Source organism: Salvelinus fontinalis, chromosome 20, assembly GCF_029448725.1.
Source record: "Salvelinus fontinalis isolate EN_2023a chromosome 20, ASM2944872v1, whole genome shotgun sequence".
Lineage (NCBI taxonomy): Eukaryota > Metazoa > Chordata > Actinopteri > Salmoniformes > Salmonidae > Salvelinus > Salvelinus fontinalis.
Genome location: NC_074684.1, coordinates 36,280,972 through 36,299,012, shown reverse-complemented (window position 1 = coordinate 36,299,012; position 18,041 = coordinate 36,280,972). Strand labels below are relative to the sequence as shown.

Sequence of the window (18,041 nt, the reverse complement as noted above, 5' to 3'; positions counted from 1 at the left end):
GCAAGATGGACGCCATGAAGGAGGAGATCCTCCGCGAGCTGGAGAGGAGGGTCAGTCTGTCGTGCTCCTCCTGCCAGAGCGGGGTGGAGGACATGAGGAAGCAGCAGAGGAGTGACCAGGAGAAGATCAGGTATGGAGGAATAAGACTGCCAACAACACAAAATTGAATCTGAATTCAATTATATTAAAATTAGTATTCAGAAATTTCAATTTCATTGCCTTGTGTATCAAGTTGATAAACTGTCATTTCAAGGCAATAAGTAAATATTGAATTCAGAAGAAATAATTTGTTGGCCCTAAAATGTCACTCCGTAATTAGTGGTCTGGAGAAGTTGCTGAGCTCCATGGAGCAGCACTATCGTCACAACATGGACGTCACCCGGAGGGAGATGGAACGTACACAGGGCTGCTGCAACAGCGTCACGGAGATGGACAGGAGGCTGACCACCACGGAGGGGAAGTTTAACGCCACAGCACAAGGCTATGATGTCATCAAAGAGCGCCTGGACAAGGAGCTGGGTGCGGGGTCGGGTGGTGGAGGAGGAGGAGGTGAGAAAGGAGGGAGGACGAAGGTGACGGAGGAGAAGCTGAACAGTAGACTGAGGGAGGTGGAGAGGAGGCTGAACAACACGGTGAGGAAGACAGAGCAGAAGTTCACCAACACAGGAAACAACATGAAGGACAACCTGCAGAGAGAGGTCACCACCATTCGTAACATAGTCCTCAGCCACATGGATGACCACGGCTACAGGATAGGCAAGGTAATAATACTTTTCTTGTTGCAGCGCTGTGTACAGGCCTACATTAAAAACATATGTTGGATTGGGTTAAGGCCCTGCGACAGACTAGTGTCCTGTCCAAGGGGTGTACTGGTACATCAAGCTGCCTCACTACAGTAACAGGAGATAGACTAGTGTCCTATCCGGGGGGTGTACTGGTATATCAAGCTGTCTCACTACAGAAACAGGAGATAGACTAGTGTCCTGTCCAAGGGGTGTACTGGTACATCAAGCTGCCTCACTACAGTAACAGGAGATAGACTAGTGTCCTGTCCAAGGGGTGTCCTGTACATCAAGCTGTCTCACTACAGTAACAGGAGATGGACTAGTGTCCTGTCCAGGGGGTGTCCTGTACATCAAGCTGTCTCACTACAGAAACAGGAGATGGACTAGTGTCCTGTCCAGGGGGTGTCCTGTACATCAAGCTGTCTCACTACAGTTACAGGAGATAAACTAGTGTCCTGTACATCAAGCTGCCTCACTACAGAAACAGGAGATAGACTAGTGTCCTGTCCAGGGGGTGTCCTGTACATCAAGCTGCCTCACTAAAGTAACAGGAGATAGACTAGTGTCCTGTGCGGGGGGTGTCCTGTACATCAAGCTGCCTCACTACAGAAACAGGAGATAGACTAGTGTCCTGTCCAGGGGGTGTCCTGTACATCAAGCTGTCTCACTACAGAAACAGGAGATAGACGAGTGTCCTGTCCAGGGGGTGTCCTGTACATCAAGCTGTCTCACTACAGAAACAGGATATAGACTAGTGTCCTGTCCAGGGGGTGTCCTGTACATCAAGCTGTCTCACTACAGAAACAGGAGATGGACTAGTGTCCTGTCCAGGGGGTGTACTGGTACATCAAGCTGTCTCACTACAGAAACAGGAGATAGACTAGTGTCCTGTCCAGGGGGTGTACTGGTACATCAAGCTGCCTCACTACAGTAACAGGAGATAGACTAGTGTCCTGTCCAGGGGGTGTACTGGTACATCAAGCTGTCTCACTACAGAAACAGGAGATAGACTAGTGTCCTGTCCAGGGGGTGTACTGGTACATCAAGCTGTCTCACTACAGTAACAGGAGATAGACTAGTGTCCTGTCCAGGGGGTGTACTGGTACATCAAGCTGTCTCACTACAGAAACAGGAGATAAACTAGTGTCCTGTGCAGGAGGTGTACTGTAGACTACCTACCTACTACTCCTCTATTTATTCAAGGTGGAGCTGGACCTCACAGTCCTGACGGACACGGTTACCGACCACAGCCGACGACTGGGTCAACTAGAGAACACGACAAACTTTATCGACACCGAACTGTCGAGGACAGTGGACATGTGCTCCGAGACCTGCGGCCCCAACGGGAAGGGCCGTAAGACAGAAGACATGGTCAAGACCTTGGAGTGGAGAGTAGTGGCCAACAAGGAGGACATCCAGAAGTTTGATACCAGACTCAAGGACCTGTCGCTGACTGGCGACTCTATCATAGACCGAGTGTTGGATCTCAGCAACGACATTAAGAAGATCAAAGGGTTGACGGGGGAGGACGGCGAGCGCTTCAACCAGATAGTCACGGAGGTGGAGACGCTGGGGCGAAGCGTGGACGACTGCTCCCTCTGTAGCACTGTAGAACAAGACCTGCAGTCGTTCACCAACAGCACCAACAGCGCCATCTGGAGGTGCCAAGCGGAACTGACCAACCTACGCAACAGGTTTGATGATTTGTTGTATGTGTGTGTGTGTGTGTGTGTGTGTGTGTGTGTGTGTGTGTGTGTGTGTGTGTGTGTGTGTGTGTGTGTGTGTGTGTGTGTGTGTGTGTGTGTGTGTGTGTGTGTGTGTGTGCGTGTGTGCGTGTGTGCGTGTGTGCGTGTGTGTGTGTGGACGTGTTTAACTATTCTTGTGGGGACCAGAAGTCCCTACAAGAATAGTGAAGGAACAAAAAGTTGACCAGCTGGGGACATTTTGTTAGTCCCCACAAGGTCAAATGCTATTTCTAGGGGGTTTAGGGTTAAGGTTAGAATTAGTGTTAGGGTTAGAATTAAGTTAAATATTAAGGTTAGGAGCTAGGGTTAGTTGTAGGGTTAGGGTTAGGAGCTAGGGTTAGGTTTAGGGTTAGGATAAAGTTTAGGTTTTTGGGTTAGGGTTAAGGTTAGGGTAAGAGTACGGGTTAGGTTTAGGGTTAGGGGTTAGGGAAAATAGGATTTTGAATGGGACTGAATTGTATGTCCCCACAAGGATAGCTGTACAAGACTGTGTGTGTGTGTGTATATTTATTGAATAGCAAAGTATAATGCAGTGTCTTTCACCACAGTAACAGCCGCCATCTTGCTCTCAACAGGTTTGACTCTGAGGACTCCTCTTGTTCCCAGCTGTGCTCCAACCTGCAGGTAAATGACAGCAATGAAAAGTCATGTCTCTGACTACATGTTAATGTTTACTAATCTGTAGTTGTATCTGTCATGTGTGAATACATAGCTGTATATGTTTGTTATCTAAAAGGAGGAAGTGGGGAGGCTGAAGGAGGAAGTGGAGGAGTGTACAGGGAAGTGTAAGACCGGCCTGACGGACCTAAAGAAAAACCTGGACGGACATACGACCCTCCACGGACGGTTGGGAACGGACCTGAAATCCATCCAGGGGGAACTATCCAAGTTCACCATCAGGTAAATCTTATCTGCGTCCCAAATTGCACTATTATTCCCTATGTAGTGCACTACTTTTGGGCTCTATGAGCTATAAAGTAGTGCACTGTGAAGGAACTAGGGTCCCATTTTGGATGCATCCCCTCAGTAAAAAACAGACAAGATGATCTGATTTGTTATTAGATGTTATATCAGGAGTATAACCCACCACTGTTGTACAGGTTTACTACCCTGAATGACTCTGTGAAGGGGCTAGGTCATACGGTGCAGAGGCATGGCAACACCATCACAGACCTGGGCTCTACCAAGGATAACATCATGTCTGAGGTTAGATCTACTTTTAATTGTTTGTTTTTTAACAGGAAGTGTACTGCGTTTGCATTGTTTGAAGACAGACAATTCTCACCGGGCACAATCTGTTTGAATCTACGTTGTTTCAACATGTTTCAACGTTGTTTCAACGTAATATGTCAAAGTATTGTGATCTGGAATCTACTGTTGTATAGAGGCTGAAATTTCAACCACAGGATTAGGCCATCATGGAAACCAATTTTCAACTATAGGCTGGGCAGCACCTCCTACTGGAGAGTTGATGTATCTACAGCACCTCCTACTGGAGAGTTGATGTACCTACAGCACCTCCTACTGGAGAGTTGATGTATCTACAGCACCTCCTACTGGAGAGTTGATCTGTCTACAGCACCTCCTACTGGAGAGTTGATCTATTACAGCACCTCCTACTGGAGAGTTGATGTATCTACAGCACCTCCTACTGGAGAGTTGATGTATCTACAGCACCTCCTACTGGAGAGTTGATGTATCTACAGTTGATCTTTGGTCTCCCTTCCAGGGTTTTAACCAAGCCCAGCCATTCTTAGGATTGATATATGTCCCTGACTGCTACCAATGTGCTATCGTGTGAATGCTTATTGAGAGATCTCTTAATAGCTAAATAGATTTAGAGTTGCTATTGAAGTCATTCCAAAGGGTAGGTTTAACAGAGCTAATTAAATGTACCATAGACTATAATTCAAAAATAGCAAAGTCATCATCAGCAATTGTTCTAATTCAACCTAGGGTTCAACTACAAATAGACAATACATATAGGCCACGGGGCAGTGGTGACCAACCAGTCGATCCCCCAAAATGTCTGGAAAAAACCTTAAAGCCTTGCGTTCCTTTTCTGTGTGCTGCTGGTGATACTGTATGTGCATTTGATTCAGCCGGGAAGACAAAGTGTTCCCATTTTTAACCATTTCATATGTCTGAAGGTAGAAGTCTGCAGACCCAGAGAGCCAATCAAGTGCAGCTATAGGCGTACCGTTGGCCAATCAGATGGATCAGATCACCGTGTCTCCACAGTTTCCTCAAGCCATAAACTATCAAAAGAATCCTTGAAATCACAGCAAAATCGATACTGTGATTTAAAAACCTTTTAAAGCCATGACTAGAGAGAGACTCAACTAGAGAGAGACTCAACTAGAGAGAGACTCAACTAGAGAGAGACTCAACTAGAGAGACTCAACTAGAGACTCAACTAGAGAGAGACTCAACTAGAGAGAGACTCAACTAGAGAGAGACTCAACTAGAGAGAGACTCAACTAGAGAGAGACTCAACTAGAGAGAGACTCAACTAGAGAGAGACTCAGCTAGAGAGAGACTCAGCTAGAGAGAGACTCAACTAGAGACTCAACGAGAGACTCAACTAGAGACTCAACTAGAGAGAGACTCAACTAGAGAGAGACTCAACTAGAGACTCAACTAGAGAGAGACTCAACGAGAGACTCAACTAGAGACTCAACTAGAGAGAGACTCAACGTAAAATGTAGCTGGTTGTAGCTTGCATGTTGAAGATAGCGTGCAAAGGGTCGCAGGTCTGTGGAGATTTTCACAATTGCTGTAATAATCTGAGCAGAATCTCAAACAGCATTGATCCCTTGCACCATGTCCTTTTAATGTAAATCTCAACCAGGGGCGTCATTCACCCCAAAACATCTGAGGGTGCACAAAGTACGTGCGGATGGCTGGGGGGTGGTCTGTGAGGGGTGCTTGGCCCCCTGTTCAGAAGTTGAATAAAAAATAAATAAATTCAAACACCTGAAAATAGCGGTTTCCTGCAGTCTAGAGCCATAATCGTTATGCTTCTTTCTAGCTAAAATCTATGTCTATTTTTCTGCGTAGCTAAGCATACCTCTTAGGTTGTCTGGATCCTCCTGTCTAGTGGTTATTTTGCATTGGAGTAGGATTCTATTGCATTGACATGCACGACTCAGGCCAGTAGGTGCGCCATAACCAATCAGAGCTGCAGTAGGCCTATATGCAAATAGCCATGGCTATATATGGATCTGTGCCATTCACTTTGAACTGGACTGTGTTTACAGCATGAGCGGTAGTGAGTATATGCGCTTGTTTTGAGATCAAAGCGAGAGCTGCATGTAGCCACCTGTGCACATTTTGTTTATAGGTAATTTCTAGTTAATAATGTGGGATTGGTTGCTTCCTACAAAACGTGTACATTTCTAGCCATCTTTCAAAAGCAAGTCAGGTAAGAGCATTTTTTTTGTCCTAATGTCCACAGCACAAGGTGCACGTGTGTAATGATCATGCTGTTTAATCAGCTTCTCGATATGCCACACCTGTCAGGGGGATAGATTATCTTGGCAAAAGAAAAATGCTCACTAACAGGGATGTAAACAAATTTGTGCACAAAGTTGGAGAGAAATCAGCTTTTTGTTCGTATGGAACATTACTGGGATTTTTTTATTCCAGCTCATGAAACATGGAACAAAATATTTACATGATTATTAACCCTGCCCATTCGGACTACCACCAGCTATTGCACTCATACAGCTGTGAAAATAGCAGAAATATTTCTGACACACGCAGGGACCTATAGTGCTACTGCCAGTGCTTAGATTTCCCATTGTGTTAGGTTAGTTAAAATAGAGCCCTTAGATTGACCACTACATTAGGTTAGTTAAAATAGAGCCCTTAGATTGACCACTATGTTAGGTTAGTTAAAATAGAGCCCTTAGATTGACCACTACATTAGGTTAGTTAAAATAGAGCCCTTAGATTGACCACTACATTAGGTTAGGTAAAATAGAGCCCTTAGATAGACCACTACATTAGGTTAGTTAAAATAGAGCCCTTATATTGACCACTATGTTATGTTAGTTAAAATAGAGCCCTTAGATTGACCACTATGTTAGGTTAGTTAAAATAGAGCCCTTAGATAGACCACTACATTAGGTTTGTTAGAATAGAGCCCTTAGACTGACCACTACGTTAGGTTAGTTAAAATAGAGCCCTTAGATTGACCACTACGTTAGGTTTGTTAGAATAGAGCCCTTAGATTGACCACTACGTTAGGTTAGTTAAAATAGAGCCCTTAGATTGACCACTATGTTAGGTTTGTTAGAATAGAGCCCTTAGATTGACCACAATGTTAGGTTAGTTAAAATAGAGCCCTTAGATTGACCACTATGTTAGGTTAGTTAAAATAGAGCCCTTAGACTGACCACTATGTTAGGTTAGTTAAAATAGAGCCCTTAGATTGACCACTACATTAGGTTAGGTAAAATAGAGCCCTTAGATTGACCACTATGTTAGGTTAGTTAAAATAGAGCCCTTAGATTGACCACTACATTAGGTTAGTTAAAATAGAGCCCTTAGATTGACCACTATGTTAGGTTAGTTAAAATAGAGCCCTTAGATAGACCACTACATTAGGTTTGTTAAAATAGAGCCCTTAGATTGACCACTACGTTATGTTAGTTAAAATAGAGCCCTTAGATTGACCACTATGTTAGGTTAGTTAAAATAGAGCCCTTAGATTGACCACTACGTTAGGTTTGTTAAAATAGAGCCCTTAGATTGACCACTACGTTAGGTTTGTTAAAATAGAGCCCTTACATGACAACAAAACCATTCGAATTTGGTCGTGCTTTTAGATGGTTGAAAGCATAGTGATAACACATTGGGAATTCAACAAACTTCTGGCTCTCTTTTTGAGTGGGCGAATAAAAGCTGAAATCTCATTCATCAACGTCTCAACCAAATATTACCCAGATGTCCATGCTGAAATGAGGTGGTGTGGCCAGTGAGTTGCGTCAGAGATACAGTCGTGACATACAGCTCCCCCCATAGATTTAGTAGATCCACATGTCCATCACCAGATACAGTGCATTCAGAAAGTATTCAGACACCTTCCCTTGTTCCACATTTTGTTACGTTACAACCTTATTCTAAAATATATATTTTTTATCATCCTCAATCTACACACTATACCCCATAAAAACAAAGCAAAAACAGGTTTTTATACATTTTTACAAATGTATTAAATATATTTTTTTAAAGAGACCTTATATTTAGACCCTTTGCTTTGAGACTCGAAATTGAGCTCAGGTGCATCCTGGAGTCTACCTGTGGTAAGTTCAATTGATTGGACATGATTTGGAAAAGCACACACGTCTATATAAAGGTCCCACAGTTGACAGTGCATGTCAGAGCAAAAACCAAGCCATGAGGTCGAAGGAATTGTCCGTAGAGCTCTGAAACAAGATTGTGTCGAAGCACAGATCTGGAGAAGGGTACCAAAAAATGTCTGCAGCATTGAAGGTCCCCAAGGACAGTGTTACAGTTCATATAAGGAAATCAGTCAATTTAAATAAATTCATTAGGCCCTAATCTATGGATTTCACATGACTGGGCAGGGGAGTTCATAGGCCCACCCACTTGGGAGCCAGGCCCACCCACTGGGGAGCCAGGCCCACCCACTGGGGAGCCAGGCCCAGCCAATCAGAAGGATTGGGCTAGCTGCCCGGCCAAACTGAGCAATCGGGGGAGAACGGCCTTGGTCAGGGAGGTGACCAAGAACCCGATGGTCACCTGACAGAGCTCCAGAGTTCCTCTGTGGAGATGGGAGAACCTTCCAGAAGGACAACCATCTCTGCAGCACTCAACCAATCAGGCCTTTATGGTAGAGTGGCCAGACGGAAGCAACTCCTCAGTAAAAGCCGCATGACAGCCCACTTGGAGTTTGCCAAAAGGCACAAAAAGGACTCAGAGCATGAGAAACCAAGATTGAACTCTTTGGCCTGAATGCCAAGCGTCACGTCTGGAAGAAACCTGGCACCATTCCTACGGTGAAGCATGGTGGTGGCAGCATCATGCTGTGGGGATGTTTTTCAGCAGCAGGGACAGGGAGACTAGTCAGGATCGAGGGAAAGATGTACAGAGCAAAGTACAGAGAGATCCTTGATGAAAACCTGCTCCAGAGCACTCAAGACCTCAGACTGGGGCAAAGGTTCACCTTCCAACAGGACAACAACCCTAAGCACACAGCCAAGACAATGCAGGAGTGGCTTCGGGACAAGTCTCTGAATGTCCTTGAGTGGCCCAGCCAGAGCCCAGACTTGAACCCGCTCAAACGTCTCTGCTGAGACCTGACAACAGCTGTGCAGCAACGCTCCCCATCCAACCTGACAGAGTTTGAGAGGATCTGCAGAGAAGAATGGGAGAAACTCCCCAAATACAGGTTTGCCAAGCTTGTAGCGTCATACCCAAGAAGACTTGAGGCTGTAATCGCTGCCAAAGATGCTTCAACAAAGTACTGAGTAAAGGGTCTGAATACTTAAGTAAATGTCATATTTACGTTTTTTTTTTTGCAAAAAAATCTAAAACATTATTTTTACTTTGTTATTATATGCTATTGGGTGTAGATTGACAATTTCATCCATTTTATTTTAAGGCTGTAACATAACAAAATGTAGGGAAAAAAGTCAAGGGGTCTGAATACTTTCCGAATGCATTGTACATGGTTCCTGTATAACCCAAATCTGTTTTATATTGCAGTTATATTTCACAGTTCTGTATTGCACGCTCCATAATGAGTCACTGTCAACCTCTCCTTCCCCAAGTTGGACCATGTGCAGACAGAGCTGGACGAGCACGTCAAGGACACCAGGGGACGCTTCACTGACCTGGGTCGTGAGATAAAGACCATCACCAGTAAATACGTGACGGAGATTGGGGAGTGTCGGCGGTCCGGGGATGGGCTGGACAAGAGGCTGTCCAAGATGGAGGAGGTCTGTGGCCGGCTGGATGGTGTCTCCAATAGCCTGGCCAAGATCAAGGTAGTCAATCTCTTTTTAAAGGAGCTTTTAAAAAATAAAAAAAATTAACATTTTGCTTTTTTATTTTCCATTTGTGTTTTGTTCTTGGAGTTCTTGAAAGGCTGATGTTGAGTATAATTATTTTGTATTATTATCATCAAGGAGGGGCTGAACAGACACGTGTCAGGGTTGTGGAACTGTGTCAACACGCTCAACTCTACGGTCATCTACCACGACGAGTCCATCAACAACATCCAGAACGTCCAGCTTCCAGACGTTCACTCTGACATCAACAGGCTCAACACCTCTGTCCTCAACGTCCTCGAGGAGTTCCACAGCTTTAAACAACAGGACTTTGTCGGTGAGTGGAGAAAAAGTGAAGTGAAGGGAGAGTGCAATGTTCACAACTAAAATGGGCCAAATCCCCTTTTTGGTAACCAAGTCATTGAGTTGATTGTTGCTGAAATTAAATGTTCTAAAAGGTCCAAGGTTCAAGGTGAAAGGTCCAAGCCACATGAGATGACAGATGATATTACATTATACTTTATTAATCCACACGGGGAAATTATTTTGTCATCATACCGCAGTCATAGTAAGACAGGACTTTGTTGGTGAGTGTACTAAAGGGAAGGGAAATGCAATGTGACAAATTGTTGGGCGAAATTACCTTTTAGTAAGTCATTGAGCTGATGACAATTTTCTCCTCAGGGACAATAAAGTGCATCCTAAATCCTATTTCAGTTGATTTGGACTTTAAGAGTGAAGTTAAGTGCACATCTTAAGATACACTACATGATCAAAAGTATGTGGACACCTGCTCGCCAAACATCTCATTCCAAACTCATGGGCATTAATATGGAGTTGGTCCCCCCCCCCCCCTTTGCTGCTATAACAGCCTCCACTCTTCTGGGAAAGCTTTCCACTAGATGTTGGAACATAGCTGTGGGGACTTGCTTCCATTCAGCCACAAGAGCATTAGTGAGGTTGGCACTGATGTTGGGCGATTAGGCCTGGCTCGCAGTCTGCGTTACAATTCATCCCATATGGTGTTTGATGGGGTTGAGGTCAGGGCTCTGTGCAGGCCAGTCAAATTCTTCCATGCCGATCTCGACAAATCATTTTTGTATGGACCTCGCTTTGTACACGGGGCATTGTCTTGCTGAAACAAGGAAAGGGCCTTCCCCAACTGTAGCCACAAAGTTGGAAGCACATAATCTTCTAGAATGTCATTGCTGTAGCATTAAGATTTCCCTTCACTGGAACTAAGGGGCCCGAACCATGAAAAACAGCCCCAGACCATTATTCCTCCTCCACCAAACTTTATAGTTGGCACTATGCATTCTGGCAGGTAGCGTTCTCCTGGCATCTGCCAAACCTAGATTAATCCGTCAGACTGCCAGATGGTAAAGCATGATTCATCATTGCCGAGAATGCGTTTCCAATGCTCCAGAGTCCAATGGCGGCGAGCTTTACACCACTCTAGCCAATGCTTGGCATTATGTATGGTGATCTTAGGCTTGTGTTTCGGCTGCTCGGCCATGGAAAGCCATTTCATGAAGCTCCTGACGAACAGTTCTTGTGTTGACGTTGCTTCCAGAGGCACTTTGGAACTCGGTAATCAGTGTTGCAACCGAAGACAGACGATTTTTACAAGCTATGGGCTCCAGCACTCGGCGGTCCCGTTCTGTGAGCTTCTGTGGCCTACCACTTTGCGGCTGAGCCGTTGTTGCTCCTAGACGTTTCCACTTCACAATAACAACACTTACAGTTGACCGGGGCAGCTGTAGAAGGCCAGAAATTTGTTGGAAAGGTGGCATCTTATGACGGTGCCACGTTGAAGGTCATCAAGCTCTTCAGTACGGGCCATTCTACTGTCAATGTTTGTCTATGGAGATTGCATGGCTGTGTGCTCGATTTTATACACCTGTCAGCAACGGGTGTGGCTGAAATAGCCGAAATCCACTCACTTGAAGGTTGTGTCCACATGCTTTTTGTTGTATAAATAGTGTACGTATGAGAATGTCCAAGCCACATTTCAAGAATGCAGAGGTTAGAGATAGCGTTAGGGAGGTTGATGGTCAAGGTCAGGATGAACGGAATGGACCAGAAATAAACCCATGTCTGGTAGTTATTAACTGTCCTCCTCAGTCACCTCAACGTTCTGCTCTGGCGTGGATCTTGCTGAGTAGACTTTTTGGAGCACAGAGTATCTGGTCCTTGGACCCTGCTGTGGTGGTCTGTGATGTGTCTGCGCTGGTCTGTGGTGTGTCTGTGGTGGTCTGTGGTGTGTCTGCGCTTGCGTGTTGTGTGTCTGTGGTGGTCTGGGGTGTATCTGTGGTCTGTATGTGGTGTGTCTGTGGTGGTCTAGAGAGAGTATCTTGGACCCTGGTCTGTGGTGTATCTGTGGTGTATCTGTGGTGGTCTGTGGTGGTCTGTGGTGTGTCTGTGGTGTATCTGTGGTGGTCTGTGGTGTGTCTTGCTCAATAGTTTTCTAGGCATGTGGTTTATCTCACTAAAGTAGACTAATAACTTAATAACGAGTGCTTCTATCTTCTAGCTGCTCTGTTTTCTGGAATGATTTATTGACGGTTGTATTGAATATCAAGGAGTTACCTGTGCAGTGGTGCGCGGAAAAATACTTATTTTGTATTAAAATATCAACAACAAAACTAGAAAAAAAGGTATATTTTCGAAGAGAAAATGCGTGTGCTTGAGTCAGCTGTCCAAAAAGAACACACCCTTTCTTCCATGTGTAAGGTTCCCCTGGTCTGCCCGGTCCGAGGGGAGAGAGGGGCTACTCTGGACTCCCAGGGCCAAAGGGACCCCAAGGAAGAGAAGGGCCCCAAGGCAAACCTGGCAAGGAGGGGCCCCTGGGACCTCCAGGTAAAACAAAAACACACATTTGATCTTCACAAAGTGATACAGAAGCTCTGGGAAAGGCTGTGAGGTCTCAGTAAACACTAGTGATACAGAAGCTCTGGGAAAAGGCTGTGAGGTCTCAGTAAACACTAGTGATACAGAAGCTCTGGGAAAAGGCTGTGAGGTCTCAGTAGACACTAGTGATATTGACAAGTACAGAGTACAGGGTTATATTTTATCTCAAATCAAGGTATAATAACCAGGACATTACTATCAATTTAATTCTAAAATGAACTAAGTCCTCTATTCAATCTGTATCGCAGCATATTGAGCCGGAATATGCAACCTTTACCATGAATGCAGTCTTCACTAAAGCAGGAGGGTTGCCTCTAAATTTAATTCACACAGTACAGCTGAACTTCTGCCATGCGGATTGAATAGAGCCCTAAATCAGTGTTGTGTTATTTAATCTTTTTTTTCTTCATCTTTCATCCCAGGTCTGAGAGGTGAAGAAGGTATGTTATGATGAATCTATTCATTAATCATGTTAACATTGATCTGAGTGAATACTCTCTCATCTGCCCTCAGTTGAATCCCACACCAATCCTCAATTACACCATTTATGTTTGTTATATTGTTAGTGTTTGTTATATTGTTAGTGTTTGTTATGTTTGTTATATTGTTAGTGTTTGTTATATTGTTAGTGTTTGTTATGTTTGTTATATTGTTAGTGTTTGTTATATTGTTAGTGTTTGTTATGTTTGTTATATTGTTAGTGTTTGTTATATTGTTATATTGTTAGTGTTTGTTAGTGTTTGTTATATTGTTAGTGTTTGTTATATTGTTAGTGTTTGTTATATTGTTATATTGTTAGTGTTTGTTAGTGTTTGTTATATTGTTAGTGTTTGTTATATTGTTAGTGTTTGTTATGTTTGTTATATTGTTAGTGTTTGTTATATTGTTAGTGTTTGTTATGTTTGTTATATTGTTAGTGTTTGTTATATTGTTAGTGTTTGTTATGTTTGTTATATTGTTAGTGTTTGTTATATTGTTATATTGTTAGTGTTTGTTAGTGTTTGTTATATTGTTAGTGTTTGTTATATTGTTAGTGTTTGTTATATTGTTATATTGTTAGTGTTTGTTAGTGTTTGTTATATTGTTAGTGTTTGTTATATTGTTAGTGTTTGTTATGTTTGTTATATTGTTAGTGTTTGTTATATTGTTAGTGTTTGTTATGTTTGTTATATTGTTAGTGTTTGTTATATTGTTATATTGTTAGTGTTTGTTAGTGTTTGTTATATTGTTAGTGTTTGTTATATTGTTAGTGTTTGTTATATTGTTAGTGTTTGTTATATTGTTATGTTTGTTATATTGTTAGTGTTTGTTATATTGTTAGTGTTTGTTATATTGTTAGTGTTTGTTATATTGTTAGTGTTTGTTATATTGTTAGTGTTTGTTATATTGTTAGTGTTTGTTATATTGTTAGTGTTTGTTATGTTTGTTATATTGTTAGTGTTTGTTATATTGTTATATTGTTAGTGTTTGTTAGTGTTTGTTATATTGTTAGTGTTTGTTATGTTTGTTAGTGTTTGTTATGTTTGTTAGTGTTTGTTAGTGTTTGTTAGTGTTTGTTATATTGTTAGTGTTTGTTATGTTTGTTAGTGTTTGTTAGTGTTTGTTAGTGTTTGTTATATTGTTAGTGTTTGTTATGTTTGTTAGTGTTTGTTAGTGTTTGTTAGTGTTTGTTATATTGTTAGTGTTTGTTAGTGTTTGTTATATTGTTAGTGTTTGTTAGTGTTTGTTAGTGTTTGTTATATTGTTAGTGTTTGTTAGTGTTTGTTATATTGTTAGTGTTTGTTATATTGTTATATTGTTAGTGTTTGTTATGTTTGTTAGTGTTTGTTATGTTTGTTAGTGTTTGTTAGTGTTTGTTAGTGTTTGTTATATTGTTAGTGTTTGTTAGTGTTTGTTATATTGTTAGTGTTTGTTAGTGTTTGTTATATTGTTAGTGTTTGTTATGTTTGTTAGTGTTTGTTAGTGTTTGTTATATTGTTAGTGTTTGTTATATTGTTAGTGTTTGTTATGTTTGTTATATTGTTAGTGTTTGTTATGTTTGTTATATTGTTAGTGTTTGTTATATTGTTAGTGTTTGTTATGTTTGTTATATTGTTAGTGTTTGTTATATTGTTAGTGTTTGTTATATTGTTAGTGTTTGTTAGTGTTTGTTATATTGTTAGTGTTTGTTATGTTTGTTATATTGTTAGTGTTTGTTATATTGTTAGTGTTTGTTAGTGTTTGTTAGTGTTTGTTATATTGTTAGTGTTTGTTAGTGTTTGTTATATTGTTAGTGTTTGTTAGTGTTTGTTATATTGTTAGTGTTTGTTATGTTTGTTAGTGTTTGTTAGTGTTTGTTATATTGTTAGTGTTTGTTAGTGTTTGTTATATTGTTAGTGTTTGTTATATTGTTAGTGTTTGTTATATTGTTAGTGTTTGTTAGTGTTTGTTATATTGTTAGTGTTTGTTAGTGTTTGTTATATTGTTAGTGTTTGTTAGTGTTTGTTAGTGTTTGTTATATTGTTAGTGTTTGTTAGTGTTTGTTATATTGTTAGTGTTTGTTATGTTTGTTAGTGTTTGTTATATTGTTAGTGTTTGTTAGTGTTTGTTAGTGTTTGTTAGTGTTTGTTATATTGTTAGTGTTTGTTATATTGTTAGTGTTTGTTAGTGTTTGTTATATTGTTAGTGTTTGTTATATTGTTAGTGTTTGTTATATTGTTAGTGTTTGTTATATTGTTAGTGTTTGTTATATTGTTAGTGTTTGTTATATTGTTAGTGTTTGTTATATTGTTAGTGTTTGTTATATTGTTAGTGTTTGTTAGTGTTTGTTATGTTTGTTATATTGTTAGTGTTTGTTATATTGTTAGTGTTTGTTATATTGTTAGTGTTTGTTATATTGTTAGTGTTTGTTATATTGTTAGTGTTTGTTATGTTTGTTATATTGTTAGTGTTTGTTATATTGTTAGTGTTTGTTATGTTTGTTAGTGTTTGTTAGTGTTTGTTATATTGTTAGTGTTTGTTATATTGTTAGTGTTTGTTATATTGTTAGTGTTTGTTATGTTTGTTATATTGTTAGTGTTTGTTATGTTTGTTATATTGTTAGTGTTTGTTATATTGTTAGTGTTTGTTAGTGTTTGTTAGTGTTTGTTATATTGTTAGTGTTTGTTATATTGTTAGTGTTTGTTAGTGTTTGTTATATTGTTAGTGTTTGTTAGTGTTTGTTAGTGTTTGTTATATTGTTAGTGTTTGTTATATTGTTAGTGTTTGTTATATTGTTAGTGTTTGTTATGTTTGTTATATTGTTAGTGTTTGTTATGTTTGTTATATTGTTAGTGTTTGTTATATTGTTAGTGTTTGTTAGTGTTTGTTAGTGTTTGTTATATTGTTAGTGTTTGTTATATTGTTAGTGTTTGTTATATTGTTAGTGTTTGTTATGTTTGTTATATTGTTAGTGTTTGTTATATTGTTAGTGTTTGTTAGTGTTTGTTAGTGTTTGTTATATTGTTAGTGTTTGTTATATTGTTAGTGTTTGTTATATTGTTAGTGTTTGTTATGTTTGTTATATTGTTAGTGTTTGTTATATTGTTAGTGTTTGTTAGTGTTTGTTATATTGTTAGTGTTTGTTATATTGTTAGTGTTTGTTATATTGTTAGTGTTTGTTATATTGTTAGTGTTTGTTATATTGTTAGTGTTTGTTATGTTTGTTAGTGTTTGTTATGTTTGTTATATTGTTATATTGTTAGTGTTTGTTAGTGTTTGTTATATTGTTAGTGTTTGTTATGTTTGTTAGTGTTTGTTATGTTTGTTAGTGTTTGTTAGTGTTTGTTATATTGTTAGTGTTTGTTATATTGTTAGTGTTTGTTATATTGTTAGTGTTTGTTATGTTTGTTAGTGTTTGTTATGTTTGTTAGTGTTTGTTAGTGTTTGTTAGTGTTTGTTATATTGTTAGTGTTTGTTATATTGTTAGTGTTTGTTATATTGTTATGTTTGTTATATTGTTAGTGTTTGTTATATTGTTAGTGTTTGTTAGTGTTTGTTATGTTTGTTATATTGTTAGTGTTTGTTATATTGTTAGTGTTTGTTATGTTTGTTATATTGTTAGTGTTTGTTATATTGTTATATTGTTAGTGTTTGTTATATTGTTAGTGTTTGTTATGTTTGTTATATTGTTAGTGTTTGTTATATTGTTAGTGTTTGTTATATTGTTAGTGTTTGTTATATTGTTAGTGTTTGTTATATTGTTAGTGTTTGTTATATTGTTAGTGTTTGTTATGTTTGTTATATTGTTAGTGTTTGTTATATTGTTAGTGTTTGTTATATTGTTAGTGTTTGTTATATTGTTAGTGTTTGTTAGTGTTTGTTATATTGTTAGTGTTTGTTATGTTTGTTAGTGTTTGTTATATTGTTAGTGTTTGTTAGTGTTTGTTATATTGTTAGTGTTTGTTATGTTTGTTAGTGTTTGTTATATTGTTAGTGTTTGTTATATTGTTAGTGTTTGTTAGTGTTTGTTATGTTTGTTATATTGTTAGTGTTTGTTAGTGTTTGTTATATTGTTAGTGTTTGTTATGTTTGTTAGTGTTTGTTATATTGTTAGTGTTTGTTATATTGTTAGTGTTTGTTAGTGTTTGTTATGTTTGTTATATTGTTAGTGTTTGTTATATTGTTAGTGTTTGTTATGTTTGTTATATTGTTAGTGTTTGTTATGTTTGTTATATTGTTAGTGTTTGTTATATTGTTAGTGTTTGTTATATTGTTAGTGTTTGTTAGTGTTTGTTATATTGTTAGTGTTTGTTAGTGTTTGTTATATTGTTAGTGTTTGTTATATTGTTAGTGTTTGTTAGTGTTTGTTATGTTTGTTATATTGTTAGTGTTTGTTAGTGTTTGTTATATTGTTAGTGTTTGTTATATTGTTAGTGTTTGTTAGTGTTTGTTAGTGTTTGTTATATTGTTAGTGTTTGTTAGTGTTTGTTAGTGTTTGTTATATTGTTAGTGTTTGTTAGTGTTTGTTAGTGTTTGTTATATTGTTAGTGTTTGTTATGTTTGTTAGTGTTTGTTATATTGTTAGTGTTTGTTAGTGTTTGTTAGTGTTTGTTAGTGTTTGTTATATTGTTAGTGTTTGTTATATTGTTAGTGTTTGTTAGTGTTTGTTATATTGTTAGTGTTTGTTATATTGTTAGTGTTTGTTAGTGTTTGTTATATTGTTAGTGTTTGTTAGTGTTTGTTAGTGTTTGTTATATTGTTAGTGTTTGTTATATTGTTAGTGTTTGTTATATTGTTAGTGTTTGTTAGTGTTTGTTATATTGTTAGTGTTTGTTAGTGTTTGTTAGTGTTTGTTAGTGTTTGTTATATTGTTAGTGTTTGTTAGTGTTTGTTAGTGTTTGTTAGTGTTTGTTATATTGTTAGTGTTTGTTATATTGTTAGTGTTTGTTAGTGTTTGTTAGTGTTTGTTATATTGTTAGTGTTTGTTATATTGTTAGTGTTTGTTAATTTGTTAGTGTTTGTTAGTGTTTGTTATGTTTGTTATATTGTTAGTGTTTGTTATATTGTTAGTGTTTGTTAGTGTTTGTTAGTGCTTGTTATATTGTTAGTGTTTGTTATATTGT

At 38.9% G+C, this 18,041-nt stretch overlaps 1 protein-coding gene across 2 annotated transcripts in view; it reads left to right on the top strand.

Moving 5' to 3' along the window:
• Positions 1–18,041, top strand: part of LOC129817798 (EMILIN-1-like) — a 67,800-nt gene that overhangs the window by 31,668 nt on the left and 18,091 nt on the right. For both annotated transcript variants that reach the window (XM_055873366.1, XM_055873365.1), the window contains exons 6-15: positions 1–130; positions 320–761; positions 1,989–2,479; positions 3,106–3,154; positions 3,267–3,430; positions 3,631–3,736; positions 9,331–9,546; positions 9,688–9,886; positions 12,283–12,408; positions 12,882–12,899. The exon at positions 1–130 is cut by the window's left edge and continues 91 nt beyond it. In XM_055873366.1, the coding sequence (XP_055729341.1) occupies positions 1–130; positions 320–761; positions 1,989–2,479; positions 3,106–3,154; positions 3,267–3,430; positions 3,631–3,736; positions 9,331–9,546; positions 9,688–9,886; positions 12,283–12,408; positions 12,882–12,899 (1,941 nt within the window). The remainder of the gene's footprint in view (positions 131–319; positions 762–1,988; positions 2,480–3,105; positions 3,155–3,266; positions 3,431–3,630; positions 3,737–9,330; positions 9,547–9,687; positions 9,887–12,282; positions 12,409–12,881; positions 12,900–18,041) is intronic.